The sequence below is a fragment of the Tachysurus vachellii genome, chromosome 24, assembly GCF_030014155.1.
Source record: "Tachysurus vachellii isolate PV-2020 chromosome 24, HZAU_Pvac_v1, whole genome shotgun sequence".
NCBI lineage: Eukaryota > Metazoa > Chordata > Actinopteri > Siluriformes > Bagridae > Tachysurus > Tachysurus vachellii.
The window spans coordinates 11,106,528-11,124,246 of NC_083483.1; the positions used below are offsets into that span (position 1 = coordinate 11,106,528).

A 17,719-nucleotide genomic window follows, 5' to 3' on the forward strand; every position below is an offset into this window, starting at 1 on the left:
CAGAGATACAGAGACAAAGAGGTACAGAGACAAAGAGATACAGAGACAAAGAGATACAGAGATACAGAAACACAGAGATACAGAGACAAAGAGATACAGAGACAAAGAGATACAGAGATACAGAAACACAGAGATACAGAGACAAAGAGGTACAGAGACAAAGAGATACAGAGACAAAGAGATACAGAGACAAATAGACAGAGATACAGAGACACAGATAAAGAGACACAGAGACAGAGACACAGAGACAGAGACACAGAGACAGAGACACAGAGACAGAGACAGATACAGATACACAGAGAGACATAAATAGACAGAGATACAGATACACAGAGACACAGAGATACAGAGACACAGAGATACAGAGACAAAGAGATACAGAGACAAAGAGATACAGAGACAAAGAGATACAGAGACACAGAAACAGAGATACAGAGACAGATACACAGACAGACATAAAGAGACAGAGATACAGAGACACAGAGACAAAGAAACAGAGATACAGAGACAGAGATACAGATACACAGAGACAGATACACAGAGAGAGAGATACAGAGATACAGATACACAGAGACAGAGATACAGAGACAGGGATACAGAGACACGGAGAGACATAAAGAGACAGGGATACAGATACACAGAGACAGAGATACAGAGACACAGACACACAGAGAGACAGAAATGCAGAGACAGAGATACAGAGGCACAGACAGAGAGATATACAGAGATAAACAGAGAGACACAGAGAGACATAAAGAGAGAGATACACACACAGATACAGATACACAGAAAGACATAAAGAGACAGAGACAGAGACAGAGAGACATAAAGAGACAGAGACACAGACAGAGACACAGAGAGACATAAAGAGACAGAGACAGAGACACAGACAGAGACACAGACAGAGACACAGAGAGACATAAAGAGACAGAGACACAGACACAGACACAGAGAGAGACACAGAGAGACATAAAGCCACTTACAGCATCTATTTCCATTAAATTGAGCTGTGAAGACGCCGACACCAAACTCCGAGTATCCGGAGACTCTGACATTATAAAAGCGCCCAGCTGATCGTGATATGACACAGAATGTTAAAATAATAATAACATTAATAATAACAACATAAAATGACAAGCTGATATGCAGCTGCACTCGGGGTTACATCCTTGTTTTTCCGGAAGTTGATCGGCATGCCTTGATGCGTCACTTCCGGTTCGTTCCGAAGTCCCACCCTATTTCAGATTTCGTTTTTATTATCAGAATCAGAATAAGAGAGTTATAATACAGTTATTATGTGTCATTTGTCTGATATATTTCTGTTTATATCTCACTGCTTGGTGTCAATTGTTTATTCACTTGTTTTTTATTTCATTTTTAAATGAACTTTACCTTTTTCCTGCATTTTATTTCCTACTTTATTCCTGTTGCTCACTTACAACCTACTAATATGCAACTCAACTAGTTACAACTAACACACACACACACACACACACACACACACACACACACACACACACACACGACCATATATAACAAATAATACATAGCTCAACCTCAGACTTGTCTGTGAGCTCTTCCCAAAAGCTGCACCACAGTGTATGTTATGTTGGAAAACACGTTGAAGAGGAGAAATAAGATAAAAATTATTAATCAAGAGGTTAATCATCCTTTAGTGATCTTGTTAATGTCCTGCTTAATTATTTTATTTTATATGAGCCGCTATAAACGGTAGTTACATAAAGTGTTACTTTATATTCACATATGCACTATAATAACTTTTATTTTTTTGATAAATAATGTTTAGTTCATTATCATATGAACACAATGAAAATGTCTTGATTTTGAGCCTGACATCTGTAAAAATGTATTAAAAGAATCTGTTTTCTTGCCTGTAGTGATGGAGAACCATGTCACAAGGCAAGAGTGAAGTGGCCCAAAGACCATTACATTGAAATCTTGGATCCATGGCCAGGCAACTCCCTGGATCTCAATCCTATAGAGATCCTGTGGTCAGTCCTGAAAAGGCAGTGCTCATCATTGTGGAGGTGCTGTTTCTCCTCCTAGTAGGCTTACAGATGTGGCTCTGTGGCGCAACGGATAGCGCATTGGACTTCTAAGTTACTTTATATTCACATATGCACAATAATAACTTTTTGATAAATAATGTTTAGTTCATTATCATATGAACACATAATGTAAATGTCTTAGTACTGAGCCTTACATCTGTAAAAATGTATTAACATGATGGAAAAGAATGTTTTCTTGTCTGTAGTAAATTAAAGATTTTACACATGCTACTGTGTCATGCCAACAGTGAAGCATCCTGAGACCATCCATGTGTGGGGTTGCTTTTCAACCAAGGGAGTAGGATCACTCACATTTCTGCCCAAAAACACTGCCATGAATAAAGAATGGTATCAGAACGTCCTGCAAGAGCAACTTCCCCAAACGATCCAGGAGTAATTTGGTGATGATCCGTGCATTTTCCAGAATGATGGAGCAACATTTAGAGAAAGAAGCCGCTATTAGTGACACACTTTGTGTTACAGCACCGCGGAATTCTTCTTGGAGGTTGGGTTCAGGGTCAGTCATGGTACAGTGCCCGTCATGGTACAGTGCCCTTGCTCAAGAGCCCAACATTGACGACTTAAGTGCTGGGGCTTGAACTCTGCACCTCTAATCAACAACTCAGTGCCTAAAATCTCGACTCTGGTGGGACTCGAACCCACAACCTTTGAATCACTTCACTGAATGTAACTTAGAAGTCCAATGCGCTATCCGTTGCGCCACAGAGCCATGTCTGTAAGCCAACTAGGAGGAGAAACAGCACCTCCACAATGATGAGCACTGCCTTTTCAGGATTGACCACAGGATCTCTATGGGATTGAGATCCAGGGAATTGCCTGGCCATGGATCCAAAATTTCAATGTAATGATCTTTGAGCCGGGGGCACGGTGGCTTAGTTGTCAGCATGTTCGCCTAACACCTCCAGGGTTGGGGGTTCAATTCCCGCCTCCGCCTTGTGTGTGGAGTTTGCATGTTCTCCCCGTGCCTCGGGGGTTTCCTCTGGGTACTCCGGTTTCCTCCCCCGGTCCAAAGACATGCATGGTAGGTTGAATGGCATCTCTGGAAAATTGTCCCTAGTGTGTGAGTGTGTGAGTGAATGAGAGTGTGTGTGGCCTGCGATGGGTTGGCACTCCGTCCAGGGTGTATCCTGCCTTGATGCCCAATGACACCTGAGATGGCACAGGCTCCCCCTGACCCAAGGTAGTTCGGATAAGCGGTAGGAAATAAGTGAGAGAGAGTGATCTTTGAGCCACTTCACTCTTGCCTTGTGACGTGGTTCTCCATCACTACAGGCAAGAAAACAGATTCTTTTAATACATTTTTTACAGATGTCAGGCTCAAAATCAAGACATTTGCATTGTGTTCATATGATAATGAACTAAACATTATTTATCAAAAAAATAAGTTATTATAGTGCATATGTGAATATAAAGTAACACTTTATGTAACTACCGTTTATAGCGGCTCCTATAAGATAAAATAATTAAGCAGGACATTAACAAGATCACTAAAGAATGATTAGCCTCTTGCTTAATAATTTTTATCTTGTTTCTCCTCTTCAACGTGTTTTCCAACATAACATACGCAGTCAAGGTTTTACCAGCCAGACCAAGTGTATAATTATAGATAGATAGATAGATAGATAGATAGATAGATAGATAGATAGATAGATAGATAGATAGATAGATAGATAGATTTAGCCTACATAATTTTTTTTAAAGAATCAACACAAAATGTAATTGTTCAGGCTTTTTTTATGGTCGAATGTCAATAATAGAATGGCAATGTGGTAGAATGGGACTTAGAATGTTTGTGCTATTGCGGTCTTGTGACGTCACTGCGCTGAGCCATAACTACAGGGATGAGCGTGTCTGGTTTCCATGGCAATGTAAACTCTGTGATCTGCCAAAGTAAAGTGAACTCCAACCAAGTGACGATGGCGCAGGATCTACAGGATGTATCGTTAGCGTCCAGGGCTTTCATGTACAAAACTTCTCCTGAAGGTCTAAACGACGTGTTCAGCGTTGCTGGCTTTGTATTGCTCATCCTGTTCGCAGTATTTGTTCTTCTGATGCTCTGTAATTTTCTGGTGCACTGGAAAGGCTGGAAGTCACGTGACCAGAAAACGTGCACTAAGGCGGCTACACCGAAGAGGAGCCTGACTGTGTTCAGCTCCATGCTTCCACCTCGTGAACACTTTCTTGTGAACATGGACACGAGACCGGACTCGGTTCACACTCAGACCCCTGGTCATGTAGTGATAGAGAAGCCGGAGCCACAAGGCAAAGTGTCGAGGAAAAGACCTCTTAGGATCCACGCCGGAGACATGCGGAGGATTTACAGAGATAAAAGAGCTAAAGAGAGATATTTTCAACGACCCTTATCGACCTTATCGATCAAGATTTTTAATATAAATTATATGTTGACATGCACTTTAACCATGAAGATACTGGTTAACCATCTAACAGACCTGCAAGCAGCTGTTAATGAATGAATTAAGAGTTTATTTAGTGTTTAATTCACTTTTTGACTTTTGCTTATTTTAAAATGTAAAGCTTCTGAACAACAAAATAAGAGTTTACCAACAACCTTAACAAGGCCATGTTACTACCAACTGACCAGAATAAATATAAATAGTGTAGAATTACAATCAGTGATGTATGTATTAAGGATCCCGAGAGAGAGAGAGAGAGAGAGAGAGAGAGAGAGAGAGAGAAATAAAAAACTGACATCCTGACACTGTGGCATGATTCATTATAAAAAAAAAAGAAGCATTAAAACAATTATGTATAATTTGATATATTTCTGTTTATATCTCACTGCTTAGTGTCAATTGTTAATTCACTTTTTATTTAATTTTTAATGAACTTTACCTTTTTTTCCTGCATTTTATTTCCTACTTTATTCCTGTTGCTCACTTACAACCTACTAATATGCAACTCAACTAGTTACAACTAACACACACACACACACACACACACACACACACACACACATACACAAACAAAACTCAAACATTTGTTTTATTTCAAAGACAAATATTTTATTAGTTTATTGGTTTATTAGGTGATGGACATCCTGTTTCCGTTGTGGTCGATAAGGGTCGTTGAAAATATCTCTCTTTAGCTCTTTTATCTCTGTAAATCCTCCGCATGTCTCCGGCGTGGATCCTAAGAGGTCTTTTCCTCGACACTTTGCCTTGTGGCTCCGGCTTCTCTATCACTACATGACCAGGGGTCTGAGTGTGAACCGAGTCCGGTCTCGTGTCCATGTTCACAAGAAAGTGTTCACGAGGTGGAAGCATGGAGCTGAACACAGTCAGGCTCCTCTTCGGTGTAGCCGCCTTAGTGCACGTTTTCTGGTCACGTGACTTCCAGCCTTTCCAGTGCACCAGAAAATTACAGAGCATCAGAAGAACAAATACTGCGAACAGGATGAGCAATACAAAGCCAGCAACGCTGAACACGTCGTTTAGACCTTCAGGAGAAGTTTTGTACATGAAAGCCCTGGACGCTAACGATACATCCTGTAGATCCTGCGCCATCGTCACTTGGTTGGAGTTCACTTTACTTTGGCAGATCACAGAGTTTACATTGCCATGGAAACCAGACACGCTCATCCCTGTAGTTATGGCTCAGCGCAGTGACGTCACAAGACCGCAATAGCACAAACATTCTAAGTCCCATTCTACCACATTCCCATTCTATTATTGACATTCGACCATAAAAAAAGCCTGAACAATTACATTTTGTGTTGATTCTTAAAAAAAATGTATTAAAGCAATGAATATGTAAATCAAACAATCATATTTTTTTGATAAATAATGTTTAGCTCATTATCATATGAACAAATTACATATTGATTAAGAAAAATACAAACACGGAAAAACACTGGGGAAGACAAAGGAACTGAGAGAACAAAACAGAAACATTTTTTTTCATAAATATATATATATATATACACACACACACACACACACACACACACACACACACACACACACACACACACACACACACACACACACACACACACACACACGACAACTTGTATAAATAGGGTAGGCAATTAGGGAAAGGTGAGCAGGGGCGGGGACGGATAAGGATAGGGGGCGGGGCTAATACGTGAACTAAAACAAAAGCACATGGCACAAGACAAAACGTCCCCCTAGTGTTCAGACAGAGAAGTCCAAGCTGTTCCTGACATTTCTGTTCACTGCATTTTTGCACTTGCAATTCTGCATAAAATCCATAGATTGTAGAAATAGAGGACATGCTATGAGATCAGCAGTATTTGAAACGACAACCATGCCATGGTCAAAGTCACTGAGATCACGTTTTTAAATCATTCTGATGTTTGATGTGAAAATTGCCCTGCCGTGGACGTGATTCGTTCACAATATTGATGTTATACATAAATGTAATTGTATTGTGGAAGAAATTATTTACTTTTAGATTTAGGGGTCTAGATTGAGGATGGGTTCCCTTCTGAGCCTGGTTCCTCTCAAGGTTTCTTCCTCATGTCCTCTCAGGGAGTTTTTCCTTGCCGCCGTCGCCTCTGGCTTGCTCATTAGGGATGGGGTATATATATATATATATATATATATATATATATATATATATATACTATATTATAGTATATATATATATATATATACTATATTATAGTATATATATATATATATATATATATATATATATATATATATAGAGAGAGAGAGAGAGAGAGAGAGAGAGAGAGAGAGAGAGTAAATTAAGTTAATATTCTTTAAATTAATTTAATTGTAAATTAAATTACAACTTTAAAAGTTTAAAACTTTAATTGTACATATTCATAAATTTATTTTTATCCTTATTTTTCTTCTTCTTCTTCTTCTTCTTCTTCTTCTTAGTATTATTATTATTATTATTATTATTATTTATATTTCTTTTTCTCTCTCTTGTTTCCATATATCTGGAAAGCTGTTTTGAGACAATGGGAAATTGTTAAAAGTGCTATAGAAATAAATTGAACTGAATTGAATTGAACTGAATTGAATAGAGATTGAATCAACTGAAAGCTTGTGTATACACATATATGGCACTGTAGCCCGTGTATGACTGAGGTGAATTCTCCAGCTGTCACCAGGCCCATATTTGTGTGCATGTGACTGGTGCTGCCCCGTGTGGAGTTTCCCCCGGTTTTAAATGCTGTAGTTCCACGTACGTCTAAAGCTCGAGGGCGGACCGGGAACCGTGACTCGAGCTGACCTTAAATCGGTGTGGACGCACGCAGACAGGACACTCGTTAACGGGTTCTATGCGGGATCATGCGCTCGATTTGGGGTTTATTTGCGGTGGTGGCAGCAGCCACGTTCTACCTCTATATGCTGTCGGCTTTTCTGCCCCCCGGTCCGCCTCGCGCGCAATATCACAACCCCACGGCGGACACGGGCGCGCGCGCTGAGGACAGCAGTGCAGATGAAGAGGAGCTCCGGTGAGCCGGTCTGCCACACACAATACCCTTAGTGTAACCACGTGGTATATATATATATATATATATATATATATATATATATATATATTTTATCTTGTACTGATTTCTGTAACTATTTCCCATATTACTATTTGTGCCTCTGAGATGAAACAGATACAGATGATAAAAAGCTGTAATTAATTGTTATTCTAAATCATCTACATTCTATGGTTCACTCCAAAGAGCCAAAAAAGCTTTTTGCCATAGAAGAAACATTATTTTTTTGGTTCTCCAAAGAACCTTTCATAGAAGAACCAGTTTTCTTTGTTCCATGGATTTTAAAGATCATGACACAGAACCGTTCCCTCTGACAAGGAACTATTTAATAGTAATAGTTTTATTTTGAAAAGTGTGGTACAATTTTACATACTAGACTACAGTAGGAGATTTAATTTGTTGCTCCATCTTAATTCTGCTGAGTGCACTGAGATGTTTGCACTGATGGAATGCTAGACCTAGAACCAAATACAATCACTTTATGGCAAATAAATCTTTAAAATGTATACAGGTGCAAGTGTGTGAGTGCAGTTACGGCCGAAGTATGTTCTAGAGATGCTCTGATGGTGGCAGGGTAACACTGAGGTTAATTAATGTGTGTGTGTGTGTGTGTGTGTGTGTGTGTGCGTGTGTGTGCGCGTGCGTGTGTGTCTAGGTGTGAGAGTAAATGTTTTTAGAATAAGGCTATAGAGGAATGAGCATGAATTGTAGGAATGAGGTGCTTGTTCCTGCCCTAAAGACTTCATTCCTTCATGTCTGTAAGCACTTTATCCTGGTTGCGAGAACACTAGGTGCCGGGCAGAAATACACCCTGGATTGGACATCAATCCATCCTAGGACACAGCACACAGATTCACTCCCAGGGCAAGACACTGGGAGAACCTCACACTGACTATCCCAATCTCAGAGTAGAACCAGGGACCCTGTAGCTCTCAGGCAACAATGCTTTCATTGCACAGACATGCTGCACTTTATTATTATTGTTTGACTGTTGGTGCAATATTCATACAACAATCAATAATTATAAAGATCTAAACATGGTATAGTGATCACTGATCATTGTTACGTTATCCCTGATGACTTTCATTGTATTTTAGACTCTCAGCTGAGGGAGTCTTCATGTCACGCTACTGTGTGTCTCAGAGTAATACAACCCTCTTCAAATTCCCATCTGTAAGACCACAGCTCCTCAGTTTCTCCTCTGGCCAGCGGAAAAACTATACAGCCCAATTCACACCCAGCAGCTGTCCTCAGCTCGCCAAGGGACCACTTCAAAGATAATTCTGGGATTTCCACATGTCAGAATTGATGGCTCTTTAGTAAAAAAATGACGGAAAGAGTTGTTATAATATTATTAATTTAGTAATTCCTTTTCGAAGAAAGAAAATCGACGCTAAACTGACTTTGCAAATGGTGAGCCTTATTTTCTGTCACTGATTTGAGGAAAACTCTCTAATAACTGACAAAGGGAGGTTGCTGTGAAACATTTCTTAATACATTACTCCATTATGCTTCTTCCATCATAAATATGCATATGGCAGGACATCTACAAAGAAATGCAGCTAGTCAGATTGCCCAGAATACAGTAGGAATCATTCTCTCTTTGCCAGTCATTCATTCACAGTGAGGAGTCTGTGAAGGAAATCAACCCATTTCTGACAAATTTGATGATATTATTGATTTCTTTTTTTGACTGGTCACTTCAATCAAATGGGTTTAATTAAAGCTTTAATGAATGACAAACAAACACACCTCTAATCCATGTTAAATCTGACATATTGTGGTTGGTCAGGTCCAAGCAAAGCCCAGGAATTTAAAGTTCTACACCCCAAAACTAGAATGGTTCATACTGTAAAGGGGGTGTAATGAATTAGATTTATATCCAGTGGTGTCCCTGGCTGCAGCTCCTGGCTTTGACAGGATGATCTGAGTACTGACGTCCTGTTTCTTTTGAGTAAGAGATTAAGACCTAGTTTATGTCTCAGCTGGAAGTGACCAGTACAGCGTGTACACAGATCCTGTACACAGACATTTTCTCAGGACAGTTCGGTGATTTCCCTTTTCTAATACAGCTCCTATAATTAGTAAATTACATAGTGGTGTGTCTTTCAGGAAGAAGAGTTTAAGTGTCTTGAAGCAGATCTGTTGGTTCTGAGATTTATTTGGGGGAAAGAAATTGACTGGACTTGCATTTAATTCAGGAGCATGTGTAGGGAAAAAAAATCATTTAAATAATTTGGCAAATTGTTGTGGAATAAGCAGAATAAAACACTTAGATGCTGTTATTGGTCTCATTGCCACATTATTTTACTGTAAAAGCACACCATTGGGACATCTTGTTTTATTCCTAACATATTGTGCTCAAGTAGAAACACTGATAATATTTTATTTGCTCAAATATCAAAACATCGGTCAAAGTGCAGGCAGAAATGTGTGAATGATAATTAGAAGGCTACTAAAGGTGAAGAATGAGGAGAGGGTGAGGACATGACAGGCGGCTGTGAAAACAGAGAAAGTCTTTTAGAAAGGCCAAGATCATTTCTGCAAAACAAGCAGCTGGTCCAGTCTGAGTCTGATTACTAAGAGTGCAGAGGTTCACGACACAAACACACACACACACACACACACACACACACACACACACAAACACACACACACACACCATCCTTATCTATAGTTTCGGGAATTTCCCATAAATAATGTGTTATGTCTGTGGACATGTCTTAGAGTGTGTGTGATAAGGGATTAAAATAAGTAAGTAAGTAAGAAAGAAAGAAAGAAAGAAAGAAAGAAAGAAAGAAAGAAAAGAGAAAATAAGAAAGAAAGAAAGAATTGTATTGTACATTTTTCAGTCAGTGCCATGTGCTTTCACCATATACTGGCATAACGGTAACAGCGCTCGAGTTACCAGTGCCAGCACGGGACATTGTTTATTAGTTAATGATAGGGTGGTGAAGCCCAGTGCGTTGTGGGCATGGCATGGAAACATATACTTGATTTGAGTCTTAAGTTTCAGGAGGTGTTTGTGGCTGTCAGGTTTGTGAGCACACACTCATACTCACACTGCAGAGAGAGCACCATGCTATTTCAGTCTCACAGTTGTGTCATGTTTCATCTCTCTCCTTCCTCACCAATGCTGACTCCACATATTTCTCACTCATTGCTATTTCCTACATGTCCAGATGTCCAGTAATCACAGGCTTGTGCATTTTTTGTTTGCTTTTCCCAAGCCAGAAATTTTATTTTAGGTCTTTATTTCCTGTGTTTCAACCCTGCCAGAGAGAGAGAGAGAGCACAGTGCTGAGTGATTAATGTTCTGTAAAGGTCTCAGGGTTTAAGAGAGTCATAGGTCACACTGTGTACTAATAAAGATCGAGTCAAGAGTGTGTGAAAACACACACTGTCCACTTTTATAAAAACACTACCTCTGCTCTGTCATGTAACTATACAATCAGCCAATCACGTGGCAGCAGCGCAGCAGCTACAGATCAAGAGCTTTATGTAATGTTCACATCAAACATCAATATGGGGGAAAAAGGTGACTATGGTGTAGTTTTTGATGCCCGATGAGTTTATTTGGGATTTGATGGGATTTTCACACACAATGTGTAGCAAACAAAACAGGATTCGGGAGAATGTCTAGATTGAGCTGAAAAGAAGACTATGTTAACTGAAATATCCACCAACAAAAAACATCATGACACCTTCCTGTCAGCCAAGAACAAGCATATGAGGCTACACTGATCCCAGGTCAATGACGTCAAGACATAGGTTAATGATCCCAGGTCAATGAGGTCAAGATAGACAAGCAGACATGCTCTACAACTGACAAAATGTTGATGTACTCAAAACCAGAAGACACAAAATCAACAGCTGAGGAAGAAAATCAAGGAAAAGAAGACACAGTAGAAGCACACCAACAAGTAGAAGCACACCAACAGTAGAAGCACACCAACAAAGATTTGAGCTTTAAGTTTATGGCAAGACTGACATAATATGTGGTAGTTGATTCCTTGGCAGTTGATTAGTTGAGTTCAGTATCAAAAAAATTTACCCTCAATCTAACAAGTAATCAAGATGTTCCTAAAAATTTGGCCAAAGACTCCAAACAGGTGCTGTTTCGTATTTTAAGCTTAATTGTTTTAACGGTTTATGATTTCTCTCTTTCTTCCTGTTTATGATTTCCTATCAGGCTGCATTTCCCTTCAGACCTGGAGGAGCTGCGAGATCTGGCCGAGCTGCTCAAGTTTTATAAGCAACAACACACAGGTTATGTGCTCGTGCTGTTCTGCAGCGCCTACCTCTACAAGCAGTCCTTCGCCATTCCTGGTTCCTCCTTCCTGGTTAGTAGAACAACAATCCTATACCTAAAAAATAGTTCATTGGTGATCCTGCATTATAATTCGTATATAGTCTTGTACAAGGTTTTAGCTCATATTTCCATTAAAACCTTTCGCACATTATTCATTCATTCATTCATCTTCTACCGCTTATCCGAACTACCTCGGGTCACAGGGAGCCTGTGCCTATCTCAGGCGTCATCGGGCATCAAGGCAGGATACACCCTGGACGGAGTGCCAACCCATCGCAGGGCACACACACACACATTCATTCACTCACTCACACAATCACACACTAGGGACAATTTTTCCAGAGATGCCAATCAACCTACCATGCATGTCTTTGGACCGGGGGAGGAAACCGGAGTACCCGGAGGAAACCCCCGAGGCACGGGGAGAACATGCAAACTCCACACACACAAGGTGGAGGCGGGAATCGAACCCCGACCCTGGAGGTGGGAGGCGAATGTGCTAACCACTAAGCCACCGTGCCCCCTTTCGCACATTAGAACTATTTTAATAAAGACCTCCTCATTGGCAGCATCAAGCTGAAACTTGTTGAAGCAACCATGTTGAAGCGGATTTCTAAAATGGACCGGTGACTATAATTTCAAACGACTATTATCATTAGATCATCATCAACATTTATTTTAACACAAATTTCCAGAACATGCTGTCAGGAGCGCTGTTCGGCCCGTGGTACGGCCTCCTCATTGCCTGCACTCTCACCACAGTGGGCTCCACTAACTGCTACCTGCTGTCTCGTACGTTCGGCAAACGACACGTGATCCGCTTCTTCCCAGAGAAAGTGGCCATGTTACAGAAGAAGGTAAGAATGATTACTGTGTGTTGAAAAGGGGGTGAATCACTAGAGCAGTGTGGGGTTCATAAAGCTTGGCAAACAAAGCACTGTTAACATATTTATTATTGAGTTCTTATAGTGTTTAACATTTTTTGACTGGTATTTTGAACTGAAATGGTTTACACCAAACCTCAAAAAGTCAAAAACCAGTTCCTATAAACAAATGTCAACTCTGACCTAATGTTCTGTTGATGGAAATTAAAGGGAAAATTTTTTGATGACTGGGATAAATAGCCTGAATCTTATTGTACATATTTGTATAATGAGTTTAATATTTAAATAGATAGATTTTGTTCGTAACGTGTACTAAATGTACCAAGATTGAGATCCTCTGCTCTATTGTATGTTTAGGAGGAAATAGAGGGAATAAATCTAATGAGTTATGTGTATTTAAGTTACATTTGGTAATTCGATTTGCTTGTCTGTCACTTCTCTTTCTTTCCTTTCTTTTAAAATTTCTTTTTTTCTCTCTCTCTTAACATCAAATGTGTACCTAGCCATCAAAACCAATAACTAGTGATTTGGGTTATTGTCTGTTTGGTGTTCAGTTGGGTTTCTCCAGTATCCTCCAGCCTGTGTGTGTGTGTGTGTGTGTGTGTGTGTGTGAGAGAGAGAGAGAGAGAGAGAGAGAGAGAGAGAGAGAGAGAGATACCCAGCAATTCATTAACATCCCATCCAGGGTGAATTCTCTCACCTTAGTGCCCAGTGTTTCTGTGGCAGGATCCACATCAATCATGACCTGACCAGGATGAAGCTCTTTTTGGTCTGTGGTGAACTATAAACTGTTGTAGAAAAGACATTATTAACATTTACATTATTTCCTGTCCAGTGTCACCCAAATAAAGGATGAGGTTCTCTTCTGAGTCTGGATCCTCTAAAGGATTCTTCCTCATATCATCTCAGGGAGATTTTCCTCATCACCATCACCTCAGGCTTGATCATTAGGGACAAATGTTAGAGATAAATAGCAACTTCATTTTATACTTTACATATTTTTTTATTCTGTTTCTATAGTCCTGTAAAGCTGCTTTGAGACAATGTGAATTACATTGAAATAATTTCTGAAAATGAATTGAACAATGAATAAATGAATGAAATTTCCTGGTCTGATTCCTGAGCCAATTAAAACCAGCCTAAAAGAAATAATTCAATATTTGTTCACAAGGTGGCGACCTTTCCTCACTCCTCACAGATGTGCTGAAGCCAAACAAATGGTGACAAAAAGAATAGAATAGAACAGGATGTTCATTGTGGTCATCAGCATGTGCTTTTAATGAAGCGAAAGGCTTTCAAATGGTTTACACTGTGGAAGAATAGAGATGTTTCAGTAGAAGATGAACACTAGATTCTCATGCCTCTCTCTCTCTCTCTCTCTCTCTCTCTCTCTCTCTGTATATAAATGTCTCAGGTGGAAGAAAACAGAAGCAGTCTGTTCTTCTTCCTGCTTTTCCTGCGCTTCTTTCCAATGACACCCAACTGGTTCTTGAATGTAACTTCTCCCATCCTCAACATCCCCATCCCCATGTTCTTCTTCTCTGTCCTTATTGGTGAGTGAGTGTATCTGGCCAAGCAATTCTCAGTCATGAACACTAAATAAGAGCAATACAAATTTGAATATTAATGATATTAAAGCTGTATAGAAGCTAAGCTAGCGTAATCAGGTTAAGATTATGGTTTTTAGCCAATGACATTAAGCAATAATGGCAAAAAGTTTATTCAGACACATTGTCTTCTTAAGTACAATTTTCTAACCCTTATGCATATGATACTTACAACCGAGGTACGTGTTTTATGTACACAATTGTAAACATTTAAATTAATGATATGCATATTCATGAAGTCTGTATTAGCCAATCACGTGGCAGCAGACAAAAGTCAATGGGTTCACATTAAACTTTGACTATGTCTTGGTTGTTGGTGCCACATGGGCCGGTTGGAGTGTTACAGAAATTGCAGATCTCTTTATTTCACACTTAAGAGTCTCTAAAAAACATCCAGTGAGTGACAGTTAAATGGGTAGAAACACAATTCTGATGAGAATGGTCGAGAAGGTTTTTGTGGTGACTTGAATTACGGCTCTTTACAACCACGGTGGTCAGAAAAGCACATCAGAACAAGTCTTTTTCACCTTCAGAAAATCCGATCACTAGATGTTTTTTTCTTTCAATGTTGTCATGTATTGTCAATGTAATATTGACCACGTTAACACCTTTGCACAAAAGGTCGAAAGGTTTCCTCCTGTCATATCCCTGTGTTCAGGCGACACCGCATGAATCCGATCTAACGCAGATTTTACACAAAGTACGCAAGGAGTCCATGCCAGCTTGAGTCATTAACAGAAACTTCTAAAGCTCTGCTGGAGTTACTGCTGATCCTGAAAAACGTTTGTATTAAATAATAAAAGTATTTCAGTTCTCAGAAATGTGGCTCTCACTGAACATCTAATGCTTAACATCTAAACATCCAAGCTAAACATCTCGTTTTTTTTTTTTGGAAACTGTTGGTTACATAAATGACATCATAATCATATTGAAATGTTTCCCCAGGTCTGATCCCCTACAACTTCATCTGCGTGAGGACGGGAGCCATCTTGTCAGAGATCACGTCACTGGACGGCATCTTCTCTTGGGGAACTCTGCTGCAGCTGCTGCTCATAGCGTGTGTAGCCCTGCTGCCCGGCGCCGTCATCCGCCGCTACAGTCAGTCGCACCTCAAACTGGACGGCATGCAGCCCAACGGCCAGAAAAAACAGCTCAATGAGCTTAACGACCTCAAAAACAGATGACCTGCAGTAGATCAGGGATCTGCAGGGGCACAGCACTGAACAGGAGGTGATTTCTAGAATCACTGCATTGTTCAGACTAATATTTAAGTCCAGTTTTGTCACAACAGTTTTCGTGTAAATGTTTAACAACTTTGTAGCAAATTACTATTTCTAATATTCAGTGAGTCACTTAAGCAAAGACTGTTGGGAAAGTTACTCTTTCACACACTGTGCCAAAGAGGAGACCTGTAATGCCTTAAACTAAAATAGAACCTGAAAAAAAATTGTTTCAGTTTGTTTATAAAGGGTGTGTTTCTAATGTGCCTTTGCCCTTGTTGGAACATTAAAGGAATAATAAAAATGGCATTTACGCAATTACCAATTTTCCCCTAAATGCAGCTGATCAGACATTTTGTTGACTGATGCAAAAATACACTGTCTGATTGACTGCATTTACAGGAAATCGGAAAATAATGTACATTTCCCTCAAAATATTCCTTTAATCCTTATAAATGCTTGTGCAGTGTTTGTCAGTTGTGTCTCAGGTGCTGAAAGTTTACACATTTGATAGTCCAGTATTTATTGTTGCACTGTAAACTTATTTATATCTGCTTGTAAAATACCAGAGAAAGTATTTTTATTTATTACGACTAAAAAAGAATTCAGTTCGATTTACGCCTTAAAATGTGTCCTCACACCTTTTATTTAAAAATATATATTTCTAAAGATTTCTAAAGAAAGCGAGTCAGGAGTGTGAACAGTTTAATACTCTGAGCATTAGCTTTGTGTTCTGAGTTCAAACCTCAAGTATCTGTGAAGTGAGTTCAAGTTACTTAAACGTGCCTTAACTCATGCCTTAAAGTTTTTTACTTACATTTACATTAACAGAGAGAAAATAAAATAGACATCGTCTAAATGTGCTTTTATCCCATGAATGCTGCTTTTATTGGAACTCCGCCTCAGCTTGACAGAACATGCATGTATTTTAATGCGACTATTATTTTCAGCGTGATGTACTGAATTTTTTTTTTCATATTTATATTGCTTTTGTTGAATTTTATGTATAGCTTGTTTTCTTGATCTGATCTCACTACGTCTTAAAGAATATGAATTACTTAATGTTTTATTTGATATTTAGAAAATAACCCTAGAAACTCTGGTGTTTGCAAAAATAACAAACCTTTTAAACAGATAAGACGTTTCTCTTGTGTGATTTGTTTTCTATTATAAATCCTTTAAGGTTAAGAATTGACCTGAAAATTAAAATAAAAAAACAATTCTTCAATTTTTTTTATCTGAGTTAAAGGGTATTTCTATTTCATGTTTTACAACATTACATTTCCAGCATTTAGCAGACACCGCTACCCGTAAGAGCGTCTTACATTTTATCTCATTTAATACAATTGAGGGTTAAGGGCCTTGCTCAGGGGCCCAACAGTATCAGCTTGGTGGACCTGGGATCAAACTCACAACCTTCCAACACCTTAACCACTAGGCTTCCACATCCTTGTGATTATATATGTGATTGTATCAGGATCTCTTCCAGCCCCTGGTTTTATATTCGATTGTCTATAAACCTCATTGAGTACAAAAATAGTATAAAGGGAATAAAACAGCATGGTGCACATCGTTATAGAAAAATAATCAACGATGCGGTGCTGTAATGTAGCCTGATGTTAAATACTTCCCTACAGCATCCTGAGGGTTTTTATTCCTCTTCAATAAATTGCTAACATTTAAATTTAAATTGCTAAATTGCTTTTTAACTTTTAAACCTTTTATCGTTTGACCTGGATGTCAATTTGTCTCTGTCTCTTTTGAGTCGTTAATCGTCTAACTAAATATTGTTATTGAAATTGAGTGAGTGGAAAATTTCAGAATGATGTTTGTGTTTTCTTTTCGGTGCATGAAGGAAGTCAAACATTCATTCATTCATTCATTTTCTACCGCTTATCAGAACTACCTTTGGTCACGGGGAGCCTGTGCCTATCTCAGGCGTCATCGGGCATCAAGGCAGGATACACCCTGGACGGAGTGCCAACCCATCGCAGGGCACACACACACACTCTCATTCACTCACACACTCACACACTACGGACAATTTTCCAGAGATGCCAATCAACCTACCATGCATGTCTTTGGACCGGGGGAGGAAACCGGAGTACCCGGAGG

At 39.3% G+C, this 17,719-nt stretch overlaps 2 protein-coding genes and 1 non-coding gene across 5 annotated transcripts in view; 1 reads left to right on the top strand and 2 right to left on the bottom strand.

Annotated features, from left to right (window-relative positions):
* vps8 (VPS8 subunit of CORVET complex) overlaps window positions 1-1,178 on the bottom strand; it is a 109,561-nt gene extending 108,383 nt beyond the window's left edge. For all 3 annotated transcript variants that reach the window (XM_060860734.1, XM_060860735.1, XM_060860733.1), the window contains exon 1: window positions 984-1,178. In XM_060860734.1, the coding sequence (XP_060716717.1) occupies window positions 984-1,055 (72 nt within the window). In that variant the 5' untranslated portion in view covers window positions 1,056-1,178. The remainder of the gene's footprint in view (window positions 1-983) is intronic.
* Window positions 1,179-2,707: 1,529 nt separating this feature from the next.
* trnar-ucu (transfer RNA arginine (anticodon UCU)) lies at window positions 2,708-2,799 on the bottom strand. The gene is given in 2 exon segments: window positions 2,708-2,743; window positions 2,763-2,799. It is a non-coding gene; the product is annotated as a tRNA-Arg (tRNA).
* A 4,471-nt stretch (window positions 2,800-7,270) lies between these two features.
* tmem41ab (transmembrane protein 41ab) lies at window positions 7,271-16,687 on the top strand. The gene is made up of 5 exons (XM_060860737.1): window positions 7,271-7,545; window positions 11,774-11,924; window positions 12,589-12,750; window positions 14,192-14,330; window positions 15,330-16,687. Exons 1-5 carry the CDS (start codon window positions 7,379-7,381, stop codon window positions 15,566-15,568), a joined length of 858 nt encoding a protein of 285 aa, XP_060716720.1. The 5' UTR covers window positions 7,271-7,378; the 3' UTR covers window positions 15,569-16,687.
* The last annotated feature ends 1,032 nt before the right edge of the window (window positions 16,688-17,719 follow it).

What these genes read in the sequence shown, in the direction of transcription:
- tmem41ab (XM_060860737.1), top strand. Translation starts at nt 7,379, where the DNA reads ATGCGCTCGATTTGGGGTTTATTTGCGGTGGTGGCAGCAGCCACGTTC. An exon ending in GCAGATGAAGAGGAGCTCCG is followed by an intron (nt 7,546 to 11,773) that starts GTGAGCCGGTCT and finishes ATTTCCTATCAG; the next exon opens with GCTGCATTTCCCTTCAGACC. An exon ending in TGGCCATGTTACAGAAGAAG is followed by an intron (nt 12,751 to 14,191) that starts GTAAGAATGATT and finishes TAAATGTCTCAG; the next exon opens with GTGGAAGAAAACAGAAGCAG.